The sequence below is a fragment of the Lepidochelys kempii genome, chromosome 24 (assembly GCF_965140265.1).
Source record: "Lepidochelys kempii isolate rLepKem1 chromosome 24, rLepKem1.hap2, whole genome shotgun sequence".
In the NCBI taxonomy this organism is placed as follows: Eukaryota; Metazoa; Chordata; order Testudines; family Cheloniidae; genus Lepidochelys; species Lepidochelys kempii.
The window spans coordinates 378,781-392,238 of NC_133279.1; the positions used below are offsets into that span (position 1 = coordinate 378,781).

General features: G+C 44.6%; 1 protein-coding gene across 3 annotated transcripts in view; it reads left to right on the forward strand.

Moving 5' to 3' along the window:
- The window catches only part of ASH1L (ASH1 like histone lysine methyltransferase), a 155,310-nt gene extending 147,672 nt beyond the window's left edge, over nt 1-7,638 (forward strand). For all 3 annotated transcript variants that reach the window (XM_073323624.1, XM_073323625.1, XM_073323626.1), the window contains 6 exons: nt 182-320; nt 651-823; nt 1,203-1,369; nt 2,652-2,692; nt 3,473-3,774; nt 5,372-7,638. In XM_073323624.1, the coding sequence (XP_073179725.1) occupies nt 182-320; nt 651-823; nt 1,203-1,369; nt 2,652-2,692; nt 3,473-3,774; nt 5,372-5,463 (914 nt within the window). In that variant the 3' untranslated portion in view covers nt 5,464-7,638. The remainder of the gene's footprint in view (nt 1-181; nt 321-650; nt 824-1,202; nt 1,370-2,651; nt 2,693-3,472; nt 3,775-5,371) is intronic.
- Nucleotides 7,639-13,458: the final 5,820 nt, after the last annotated feature.

Genomic DNA, 13,458 nt, shown 5'->3' on the forward strand with positions numbered 1-13,458 from the left:
CCAAGGCAATCTGACCCTTGTTCACTGGCTCTGCATTAGTTGTATTTTACTCTTTCAGAATTAAATATGGGGCAGCTGTGTCATGTTATTGTTTTAACTAAACCAGCCACTTCTCTGTTTTTGGGCCACTGTGTCAAATGAGACATTCTTTACAGGATGTGTCTCTTCTGCCTATTGCCAGGTGACTGCGTATATCTGATGAGAGACAGCCGAAGAACTCCAGATGGGCACCCTGTCCGGCAGTCCTACCGGCTGCTATCCCACATTAACAGGGAGAAACTTGATATCTTCCGCATAGAAAAACTTTGGAAAAATGAAAAGTATGTTCAAGGCATCTTCTGCACTCAAGACATTTTGGGTATCTGCCAAAAACAGAATAACTTGTAATAGTCTTCTTTAAAGAGTGTAAAGAAAAGGTTATTTTTATGACACAAGATCTAGAGATCAGACTGGAATTATTATTGGTATTTGCTGAAGGGGTAAACAAGAAAACACAAGGCTCATTGGTGTGACCTTGTCTGTGGTCATAACCAATGCTAAAAGGGCAATATAGATAATTCAAAAAGAGTGGTGAGTATAGGGCATAAAGTGAAGTCAAAACCACAGCTCAAGGGAAATAGTCTCTCTCTCTCTCTCACACCTTTTAACAGAGAGGAGCGGTTTGCATTTGGTCATCATTATTTCCGTCCACATGAAACCCACCACTCCCCTTCCCGAAGGTTTTATCACAATGAGCTGTTCCGGGTGCCACTGTATGAGATTATCCCCTTAGAGGCTGTGGTGGGGACTTGCTGTGTGCTGGACCTCTACACCTACTGTAAAGGTAAGCAGGCTTTACTCGGTGAGAAAATAAACACATTGGGATTTGTCTTTCTCCACATACAATAGAGAATGCTCCCTTCCTCCTCTTTACCCTTCACATCAGCTCTCCTCAGCCCCACCTCCTTGCATTTTCCTTTTCTACTCATTACTTTTTTCATATATTGTAAATGTGGATGGGTGTGTAGTGGGATTAGAGCAAGGAAGTTTCTTTCTTAAAATGAATTAGAGATTCCCCTGTTTGTTATGAATCTGAATTGAGTAGAACAAGTGTAGCTGGGACCTCAGTGTAAGTACGCACAATACATCTCTTTACCATAGTGTATGCTGTTTGTTCTTGTCCTGGAATGCTATATGCACTTTGGTTTTTGCTATAACTGCAGGGAGGCCAAAAGGAGTGAAGGAGCAGGATGTGTATATCTGTGATTACCGCCTTGATAAATCAGCCCACCTCTTCTATAAAATCCACCGGAATCGCTATCCTGTCTGCACCAAGCCGTATGCCTTTGACCACTTCCCCAAGAAACTCACACCCAAGAGAGACTTCTCAGTAAGTGTCTCTTCTCATGACCTTTCAGCTTCTTAATATAATACAGAACACAGTCTCGGAAAACTGTTGCCTCCCTGCTTCTGAATGAAGCCTGGTAAACCAAGGAGAACTGACATGTAAACATTACACTCAGACTGGATAGAAAGTTGATCAGAAAAGAATCTGAAAAGAAAATTGATTGCAGGCAGATCATTGCCAATTCTCAAATGCACTTAGAACGAATGGAGATGTGCAAGGCTGAACATCCTGGTTTCCAACAGAAACCCCAGTGCTGCTTTCACCAAAGACATTCCTGGCTAGAGAAAACTTGAACCTTGACTCAAGCAACAATTCAGCAGTTGCAGAACATTTTCATATTTCAATGAACTTCACAGAAAATAGCCCCACAGTTACCCTGTCTGTGCTGGCTTTGTACCCCTGGGCATAAATATTAATAGTAACATTATTAACATTAATTTATTTAGAGACTTGCTCCCTGTCCCAAGCCGCTTACAGTGTAAGCACGTCCCACATTCTGTGTCTAACTATCCCAAGCCCATTGCTCTGCTAAAAGTTGTTTTGATTAGTCAACCCTAAACAACGGTTCTCAATAGAACAGGCGTAATTTCAAATTTCTCTCTCTCCACTCCATCAAATTGCATATCATTGACCTTCAGCACTGAAAATTACATGTCTTTTATCAAGAAGAGAACTCCAGATAAGCTGCCAGACCATGGAGTGTGGTGCCCCTCCCTATCTCAAGCATTGATAACTTCACATTTCCCTGTCTCTCTCACTCACCACCCCGCTCCCTGGAAGTACTAGCTGCTCCCTGTACACACCCCTACCTCTAGCAGTGTCAGCAGCTTAGTCCCCCAAGCTCAGAAGCACCAGACTTGGCAGAGCTTTCATAGCTGAGCTTGTTTCTCCTCCTCAGGAGCAGCGAGCTCTTGTATATGATCTAGAGATTCTATCCATATTCCCACAGAGGGAAAATCAGGCTTTCTGAATAGCAGTGTTTTAAAGCAAAATATCCCACTGGTTTTGAAACTTACCCAGGTGACCTAGAGGGCTACAGTGTTGAGAGAGGAGTAATAGGGGCTGGTGCTAAGGGGTGATTAGCTCTCTGCCTGCATCCTGTATTTATCATGATGGGTCACAATCCCTTTTCCTCAGCCACTAAAGTCCAATGCATGAGGCAGGCCAGCTCTTCCTTCTACATTGGATTTAATTTGTGATATTTTTATACTGTCCAATGCTTAGTGCTTTGTTTGTTTAACTGTGACCTTTATTATTGTTGTAGCCTCATTATGTACCAGACAACTACAAGAGAAATGGAGGCAGGTGAGTCCTACCTACTGAGTTGTTCTTTAGTGAAAGAGATGGGATAGTTGTTTTTATTTGTAAAGCACCCATGCCCTATCAATACCCTTGAGAGGCTGTAAAAACAGAAAAGCGAAGTAATTAAAAAACAACCTGCTCAAAATTCAAACAGATACGAGTGTGGGGGAATGGTAATAAATATGGAGCCAGCAGCAATCCTCCTGAAACACATTTGCAGAAAGAGATGAGGGTTAGGTGCTCTTGAAAGTGGGCAGAAACGGTTTGAGACATGTCATGGGAGAGCGTAGGGCCCACCACTGCAAAGGCAGAATAGCCACTAGAGATCCCTGAGCAGAGGGTGATGCAGATTGACATCAGGATGAGGCTCAGAGATTCCACAGTCTTATGCCATTTGGGGGGTTAAAAACAGTAGTCAAGACTGTTGAAGATTAGAGAGCAAGTTCTCAGTGGATCATGAGCTTAAGCACTTGGAAAAAAAATTTTCAGGGTAGGAGGAGAAATACGTTTTATTTTTTAAATATGCAGAAGTTACGCGGGAAATGCGCAATAACATTTGCAGTTTTGCAAGGTAAGCTAATGCTATGGGCATTGCCTCTCATGCTTTATAATTATGGTGTCTGGCTGCAGATTTCCCCTCCAAGGATACTACTGTATGATTGGCTCCAAACCATAGAAAATTTGTAAGCCACTCCACAGCTGGGGTTCCTGACTCATTGACAATTGACCTTCCTGTCAGGTGTGTCCAAAACTATGATTTTTACACCTCTCTCTCCCTGCTAGATCATCCTGGAAGACGGTCCGCTCAAAGCCACAGATCAAAGACCTGAACCAAGAAGAAGATCCTCTTCCACTCATTGAGGATGTGCTAGCAAGCCAAGAACAAGCTTCAAATGAGATGCGTAGCCTGGAAGAGCCAGAGAGAGAAGCAGTCTCTAGTGAAGGCTGTGAGAATGATAAAAAGGTGGAGGAAAGTAACTCTGTCACAAGGCAACTGTGCACTCCAGAGGAAAGGCGGCATATTCAGAGAGAGAGACTTAATCAAATCCTGCTCAACCTCTTAGAGAAAATCCCAGGGAAAAATGGTGAGCAAGCACCCCTTCTGTCAGTACACTGCAATACAGTGATTTCCTCTCTAGGTTTGTTTTTGGAGTCATGCATGGCATATTAGTAAAGCAAATGCTTTTAACTGAACTCATTGCTACTGGACATGATTTTGTGTCCAGTGTTCTCTGCACAAATGTTTCCTGTTAGCCAGGATGGGCAGGAATGGTGTCCCTAGCCTCTGTTTGCGAGAAGCTGGGAATGAGCGACAGGGGATGGATCACTTGATTACCTGTTCTGTTCATTCCCTCTGGGGCACCTGGCACTGGCCACAGTCGGAAGGCAGGATACTGGGCTAGATGGACCCTTGGTCTGACCCAGTAGGGCCATTCTTATGAACAGGGCCCTACCAAATTCACAGCCATGAAAAACACATCACAGACTGTGAAATCTTGTCTTCCCCCATAAAATCTGCTTTTATGTGCTTTTACCCTATACTATACAGATTTCACAGGGGAAACCAGTGTTTCTCAAATTGGGGGTCCTGACCCAAAAGGGAGTTGCAGGGGGATCGCAAGGTTATTTTAGGGAGAGTCGTAGCATTGCCACCCTTACTTCTTGCACTGCCTTCAGAGCTGGGTGGCCAGAGAGTGGCAGCTGTGGCCGGGTGGCCAGCTCTGAAGGTGGCGCCCTGCCAGCAGCAGCACAGAAGTAAGGGTGGCAATACCATACCATGCTACCCTTACTTCTGCGCTGCTGCCTTCAGAGCTGGGTGGCCGGAGTGTGGCAGCTGCTGACTGAGGGCCCAGCTCTGCAGGCAGCAGCGCAGAAGTAAAGGTGATCAAGACCGTACCTGCCATCTTTACTTATGCACTGCTGATGGTGGTGACTCTGCCTTCAGAACTGGACTGCCGGCCAGCAGCTGCCTCTCTCCACCTGCTCAGCTCTGAAGGCAGTGCCGTCGCCAGCAGCAGCGCAGAAGTAAGGGTAGCAGTACCACAACCCCCCATACAATAATCTTGCAACCCGCACTTCCACACAACTCCTTTTTTGGTCAGGACTCCTACAATTACAACACCATGAAATTTCAGATTTAAATAGCTGAAATCATGAAATTGATTATTTTTAAAATCCTATGACCGTGAAATTGATCAAAATGAACCATGAATTTGGTAGGGCCCTACTTATGAAGCATTTGCAATTCCCACTAAATATCTGAGTGAAATCTCCTGTTAATAATGAAACAGGCATTTATATAGGACTTTTTCACAGCCCATTGTCATTACTAATTATTCACTCCCTCCCTCCAGTGAGATAGGTAGTTTAATTATTATTGTCTCTAGTTTACAGATGAGAAGATTGAGAGAAAGGCACGAGATTGAGGGCTGTATCCAAAGCCCTTTGAAGTGAATTAAAGGACTCTTATTGACTTCAGTGGGCTTTGGATCAGTTCTTTAGAGACGTGCCCTATGCCTTAGAGAGAGTTTACGTAAGACCAGAATGAAAGCCTAGGAGTTTCTGTGCTCAGACCAGTAGACCACACTTCTCTGTCATGTTACATGGATTAATATTAGAGCATCTGGTACAATGAATTGTATTGTATCAGCTCCTTACTAAGAGCCCTGTGGTCTGTTGCAGTTATTGATGTCACTTACCTGCTGGAGGAAGGATCAGGAAGAAAATTGAGGAGGCGTACTCTCACCATCCTGGAGAGCAGCTTCAGGAAGTGATGTTCCAACAACAGACTGTGATCTGGAGTCCACTACCAGGTCTGCTAGAGACTGACGGGGAAGCCCCCTCCTTTCTGTACACCAACCAAGAAGAGGAGGGTAGAAGAAAACTGACATAAATACAGTTAGCACTTAGAAGTCTGAGCAGGCAGGTGGCCCTGTCTTGCTCTGCAGTGCTCTTATGATGTGTGTGTTGTTGGGCGTGCCTTGTATTGATGTTAGGTACTGAGAAAACCTTGTGATTATTTGTCCAAGATGGTCAGATTTAATTTATTTTTGCTTAATGTCCCCACTTGGAGGGAAAAAGGGGAGAAAAATAGAAGGGTGTGATTTACTCTGATGAGAATATTCCCCATATAGACCAGTCGTCCTATGATTGTACAAGATACTGTTGGCACTGCCAGTGGTGTGTACCAATGTATGAAGTCTGTAGGGAGGGTGAAGGCCCAGTGGATTAAAATAAAGGCTGCCATAAAGGAGCGGCCTCAGATTTGCACAAGTTCAGAGGGGAAAGAAATGTACCAGGATGTATAAAAGGTTCACCGTGAAACGGCCAGTGCCCAGATGCTCCTTTGATCTGTAGAGAGGAAAAGCCCCCAGTCAGCTCAGAGTGAAACGAGAGTTGGTTGTTTGAAGCACTTGTTGTTCCACATCCTGAAATGGGGGTGTGTAATTTTTCACATTTTTTCTGCAGATAAATTTTATAAAGCGAGTCAAATCCTGACGACGCCATTGCTGTTGGTTTTTTTTGATAAGCTGTGGTTCTTGTGTGTCCAATGTGTTGTGCAAATTAAAATCTGTTAAAAGAAGAAAAAAAAAGAAACCTTCACTACATGAACCGTCAAGCAGTATTCAGAGCGAGTATTTGTTGTGAACTGTAGAATATATCAACTAATAACACTATTCTTGTGTTCTAACTGTACAGCTTAAAACGTCTGTCTCTTAAAGAGACAGTGTATTTTACCACTCCCTCTCTCTGCCGTTATGAAAGTATTGCTGCCAAAGACTACAGCCAAGGCGCTAACTTTTCACTGCATGAAATTGTGATTGCCATAGTTTGCCATAAACTAGTGCTGTACTGGGATCCCCTATATTTCAACATGTAACCTTCCCCAATAGCCAGTGCCGTGAAGCTGTCATCTGTCTCTGGGTCAGGCCCTGCTAGTGGCAAAGGGAGGGGGCAGTAGGCATACACTGCCCCTTTAAAATAGCTTTGCTTTTTTGTCTTTCAGACGTACATATGCATATACAGTCCTGTTTTAGATGTTCTTATAAGAAAAACCAGTTTTTAATGTGCCAAGTTGTATATATCTGCTGCGTGGATGTAAAGCAATACGGTAGTTACATGTTCCTTTTTAATGGACCAAGCTTGTCCTAATGTACATTCTTGTTATTATTATAATTATTATTTTACTCTTAGTGGAACATGACTCATTCCATTAACTTTTATGTGTTGATTTAAAAAGAAAAAAAAGAAAGGAAAAAACCCTTTGAGGAAAAAAATATTTTATTAAAAAAAAGAAATAAGAAAATAGTTTGGAATATTTTCTTACTGTAGAGAAGCACTGTACAGTACCAGGAACCCTGAGTATAAAATACTCGTGCGTGTAGTAGGAATATCGCATGTCCAAAATTTTGGGTTGTCTCATTTAGTTAATAACAGAAATCATTGTCTCAAACGGTGTTAAACACTAAAAACTTTTTAAAAAATAAAGTGCGTACAGAAGCAAGACACTAGCTCTGTCATTTTATCTTTCTTTTGTTGAAAGACTAAACAAAATGTTTTTTAGACAATCAAATGTTAGGTAAGTGCAAAGAATTGTTTTTCTTACTGGTGTAGAAATTAATGACTTTTTTTATTTTTTGGTTATTTTATAATAATGAGAAGACCAGTGTGTCACCAGGATCGCTGTTTTAAGACCAGGAAGCACTACGTTATTGCAAATAGATATGAACTCTTAGTCTGCATGGGTGTAGGCTGTGTGATTGCTGAAAATAAATGCTGCTAATATATTTCCTTTTTACAAAAGCATATCTAAATAGATCATTGTTTTGATGTTAATCTTTGTAAATTATGTATTACCAATTTTAACATTGGATGTAATTGCATAAAAAGCCTGCATCTCAATCCTGAGAGAGTCTAGTATTAAATGGAAAAACTTTTCCTATTGATGACTTGTGGGGTTTTTTCTTTCACACATCCTTGATTTCACGTTTTTGCCTCTTTGTCCCAGCAGCTCCTGTGATGTGTTCAAAGTCTTACAGCCTTTTTTTAAATTGTATGGCTGCCCCATCTCCTTTGAATATCACATTGCCTGATCACTGTTGGCAAACCGAGCAGATATAGTTGTGGTGCTGTTGTTTTTCCTGCTGCTGTACAGCCTGTAGTAGAAAGGATGCTGACAGCATGTGTGCAGGCCCTGAATACACCTTGATATGAATCACAGTGGAGGTGCAAAGAGCCTAAATCGAGCTGCAGCACAAGGCATCCAGTATTAGGAAGCAGAGGGATGTATAACCTTGATTGCACATTTTGGCAGGTTGGTATGAGTCATTAAACCTATAAATATGATGCCCATATCCAAATCCCCATATCCAAAATCAAGGGGAATCGTATGCCCTCAGATCACTGCCCCAATTCCTGCTAAATTCTCTGTATCAACGCTATTAACCACAAACTAATCTCAGAGTGGCACCATATCCTGCATATTCACTGCCACTAATATTAGATCAGAGGGAGTGCCAGATAAATACACTGACATTGTAACAGTTAACCATGTTCCATATGAAAGGAAATAGCCAAAAAAACAAAGAGGTGATTTAGGAAAGAATAAGAGACAGTTGGAGTCCCTTGAAGCATTCAGCCTGGCCAAGTACTACCACCCCCTTATGGGCCTTTTGACTCTCCTCAGGAGAGTCCGGTTGCATTGTCAGACACATTGTGAGTGGAATGCACATAGGAGACAACACCAAAAACCCTTAGAAATCACATTATTTGGGTCATTTCTAATAACCTGACCCCTGCCTCTGGCTTCCTCAAGACTGTACTAGGTCCCTTGTCGCATCTTTCCTTAGAGGTTCACCTGGGAGTCAGTCCACTAAGCTCCTCCCCCTGAGGTTGGGACCCTGACCTTCCAAGAAGGCTGTTCTGAATCCTTTGAGGTGCTTAGCCTGTACTCTGCTGCAGATGGAGGAGGTGACATGAGACTCAGGTCACTATCCTGCTCTGGTAACTTAATGGCCTCTAGAGCTCCCGTATGTTCAGGAATTCTGTATTTCACAGGAAAATGGAGCAGTCACCAGGAACATTTTGTTGTCTATTTGTATTGGTCGCCCAGGACAGAATGGTTTCTTGCCAACTGCTGTAACATAACATACAGAAACATAAGCAAACTGATATGGGAGCCCAGCCCCCGGGCTGACTCTGTATTACCTTTAAAATGCTTCATCTGACCCATACATTTGCATTCATTCCCTCCATGCTGCAGACATCATCTCAAGGGCTGTATTATTAAACAATTAATTGAAAAGCACCTGGATTCATCTCCTGCCAGGCTCACCCCATTTCAGAGTACAAAGACAGCTGTGGAATTCAATCATACATATGCACAGCACATGCAAGCAAAATAACATTCCAATTAAGATGCAGTGTCCCTTGTCTGAGGCTAAGAATTGCACAGAGAGCTAGAAGTCAGAACAGAATAAAATCAGAGCCCTTTATCCTGTCATATAGAACAATAACCAATTACCAAAATATTGGCTCATGCTATTTAAATGTCATTTAAAGGGTTTAAAAGTGTCTCTCTGGCCTAGAAGGTCATTCAGAAACCCACTAGCAGGAAAGCGGGGTCCTAAGAATAGCTACTATCAACTTTCCAAGTCAGAAACTGGGCTAGTGTGCACTCGGTGTTGCATCCACAGCTGGGATGGGAAATGCCAAGTCAGTTAAGTTTCCAGTGCTGAACATACCATGCCAAGAAAAGGAATGAACAAACAGCATTGCTTTAAGGTTACACCACTTCCATTACTGTAACAATACCTGGCTTTGATGGTCTCCCAGACATGAGGACACTTATGTACAAGGCAGAGCTTGAGGGGGCTAGGCTTATCTCAAACCCCAACAGCAGGAAAAGGCAGGGCTGATGCCAGGATTAGACAAACAAATTTCCAGCTCCAACTGGCAAATGATATTTTGGCAACAGGAGTTAATATATTTCAGATTAGAGCCCACTTAAATGCTACTTGACTTAGAACTGAAGAAAATCTTTCACCAGCATTTCTGGGTCAGGATCTCCTTGGGGATGAACTCTGAGGGATAGTAATTCTTATGCCCAGTTATTCCACCTGAAACAAATTGGAACCTTGATTAGACCTAAAACAATTGAAAAACTCTGAATCAAAGAATATGTGCCTGATCATGGGCATTGGAGATGCCCTCATGCCCCATTCAATCCAACTCTTTAATATTCTGCCAAAGTGAATAGACCTGGTCAGTGCAGATGCCACGCATAGTAACTGCACATGTAATATTTGTGATCATTAGAGGAATCAAAGACTTTAAGAGTGGCCTCATGCCATCTGTTTTGGTTTGTAACAGTCCAGGATAGGTGATTCAGCCTTTCTGAGGTCATTTCTGGCTTGCCTAGGGGGTGCTCACAAAGAAACTCGTTAAGCCATGGAGAGGGCTATGGGAATTTCTTACTGAGGAAGCCTACTTCCTCCTGTGGTCAGTTGACTGAAAGAATCCCAGATTAATTGTGCTTTGCTTTTTATGAGACACCACCTTGAAGCGGGTTTTCCACAGGCACCAACTCAAGCTTCACAATTAGGAGTAAACCACCCATTTATATTGGCATACAACCCACCTTTTAATCATGTTTCTGTATAGTGGGAAGGGGAGGGTACACAGGCCCTCACTGGCAACTGAGTCATGTGCCAGGACTCAAATCCCAAACACTGAGGCAGATGTCCAGTGACTTGGGGTGTCTCTTCTAATTCTCAGCAGCATGTGTGATATTTGTCCTCCAAATAAACTATTGGAAATGCTCTCATAGTCCTGTGGGGCAGGTACCATGGAGTGAGAGACTGGCTCTCAGCAAATGTGTATGTTTAATCAATTTGCTGCTAAATACAAATGGCCAACAGTTGAGTGTCAGGCCCAGGACCACCTGGGAAAGGTGAAGAGTGAGGCTAGTAGAGACAGTACTAGGGACCATGAATTCCTGAACTCTGTTTCTAGCTCTGACACTGACTCATTCCTTGTGTGTGAGAGGCTTAAATAATTAATGTGTGATCAAGGCACTTTCACACGCTGGCCTGTTGCCCCCACACCAGCTTTGAGAGTAGCTTGTTATGCAGCCCATGGGCCCTGGGTGGATCTTGCTTGCATATCTTCTATAGCAGGTACTCTGAGATCACCCAGGCACAAAGTATGCTGCAGACAACCAAGTGCCCAAGACACATGTACAGTGGTCTCAGCATGTCAAGAATGCAGTGTCCTTTGTAAATGGGAAACTCAATGACTCAGCAGGGCTATTGTGTTGCCTTGTTGATTGTGTTAACCTCCATGTCACTAGCACCTCGCTGCTTTTCCCAAGAGATGCAGAGCTATCATAAGGTGGAGTGGAAGTACAGTCATTGTTGCGGGGGAGAGTCTGAACTGCAGTACCCTGCATGTCTGTCCCCACCATCCCATTCTTGCCAGTATCACCAGTCAGCCATAGACTTCTTCCCCTGCAGGAGACAAATGGAGGAAGTGCAGTCCATTCAGGAAAGACATTTGCTAGCAAGCCAGCATGACAGAGCAAGCAGGAATGGAAGTAGGGGGCGGCTGCCTGGCCCCAAGCTATCCCCTGATGGATGCCCTCAGTGAGCTTGTCCCTTCCCAAAAAGAGCCAAGTACCCTATCAGCCCAGTAGAAAGTCCAGAGTCCGCTATCCCTGGGGCAGGGAGAGGTGCTGCCACAGGAGATATGGGGAAAGTGTATCACATAGCTGCTGCTGTGGGAGCAGTGCCTTGGTGCATGGAGTAATAAAGAGATATCTTGGAATGAAGGAGGGAGGGAAATAAAGCCAAGAGCATAAGAATCCAGGAGATGCCCAAACCCTAGCTAATGTGGCTCTGGGGAGATGCTGAGGGATTGAGGATACATATAAAAGGGATGGGTCTGCTTACCCTTTTCTCCTGCATGTTCATGACAAACAACATCTAGTTTGTTGAGGAAGCCAGGGTCGGGTTAAGAGATTGGGCTGGAACTCTGGTGATCATGGTTCAATGCCCAGCTCTGCTACTGACTCCTTGTGTGACTTTGAGCAAGTCACTTAATGTCTGTGTCTTTCAGGCTCCCATCTGTAAAATGGGACTGTTGCTGCTTGTGGGCGCCCACTCTGTCTAGCTGATTTTTTTTAGCCTGTAAGCGCTTTGGAGCAGGGTCTGTCTCTCACTGGGGCAAGGGGGGAGCAGCACCCAACACACAGGGGCCTTTGCAGCTATGCGCACTAAAAACTAAGAGCAGGAATGAGTGGCAGAATAAGGAATGAAGATAAACCAGGGGGTGACACTGGAGGAGCTGTGGGGTGGGGAGCAGAGGCAGCCACCAAATGTGTGGACTAGATACTGCAGGGTGTGGGACTTTTGTCATGGGCTCACTGCATGTGTGCCTAGAGGCCTGGGTCTCCTGTCTCTCTTGTGCAGGCTCCAGCATGCTTTATTTCTGGTACTTGACTTATATGAGAAAGTCAAACGTTCCTCCAGCCACCAAGAAGTTGAGACACAGGGCCAGACAAACAGCATGAAGAGACAATGTGCCTCATTGAAATCAGCATCTGCTGCTAGGACCTGAGCCCTGCTCATTCCTTTGCATGGGGAGCAGATGCTGCACCCCTGCCCCTTCCAGCCTTAAATAAGAGCTACATGGATAGTATAACTCACTGGCCTGGCAATGTGGGAGGCGGGGGGTGGGTGGGAATCATCTCAGAGACACTTTTGGCCTTTTCTGGAATGGTCAGTTGTGAAGCTGAATGTGTTGGTCATGTTCAAACACATAAAAGCAACTTCCCTTCACCCCACACAAAAGAAAAACCCATCAGCTCTTTCACATGCTGGTCCTCTCATGTCAGGTAGGATGCCCATGCTGCCTGCACCCTACCAGGCTCCCTGTGACACTGTGCTAAAGACCAGCTGGCATGAGTTTGGGAGCAACCTCACTTAGCATAGTCTCGACACATCAGTTCCTCCCATGGGTGTGACAGGACTGGGGGGGGGAAGAGGGGCGTATTTTGTCCAGGCTTCCTGAACTCCTCCCCCCCATGTTGGGTCAGTGCTGCACTCGTGTTCGAGTAGCAGAAGATAGTCTTAACAGGTGACAGGGCCAAGCATGGGGACAACCCTCACAACCTAGAGGACGGTGGTGTGAATGGAGCAGTATACGCCCAGCTGCACAGAGGAGGCTAGAAGGAAAAGGTTTAAAAAAAAAATCCAAATTCTGGATCCCACTGGCTCAAAGAGCAGCTGCACATTAGAATTAACGCTTTGCCAGCTGAGGTCAGCTTTGACTTCTGAGCAGCCACCAGCAGTTGCATGGTGCTGAGGGGGGAACATGAAGCGCTACAGCCCCCTCAGCCAGGCTTGTGCCCGGGCACCATGTTTGGCCCCTGCTAACCTGCTCAGCTTGCTGTGCTGGCTCAATCGAGTCTTAGGGCATGCCACTCCGGTCCCCTGGGAGCAGGCTCAATAGGTGGACCAGCTGCACCAGGAACCAACAGTCTTTAGGTGGCTTATCACGTGGCTGGGTCAGGGCTTGTCCAGCACTGGGCCCGTATCATTTTGCATACCCCAAGCCATGAGGAAACATGTTACAGATATGCCTGTTATATTTTCCCTTGTGCCTAGATTCACACTCTTGGAGCAGCCTGCACAAGCCATGCGCTTCCCTCCCCGCCGCGCCGTCAACCCTTGCACTTCACACCCTTCAGCTCGTTCCCGTCTAGGATGTCA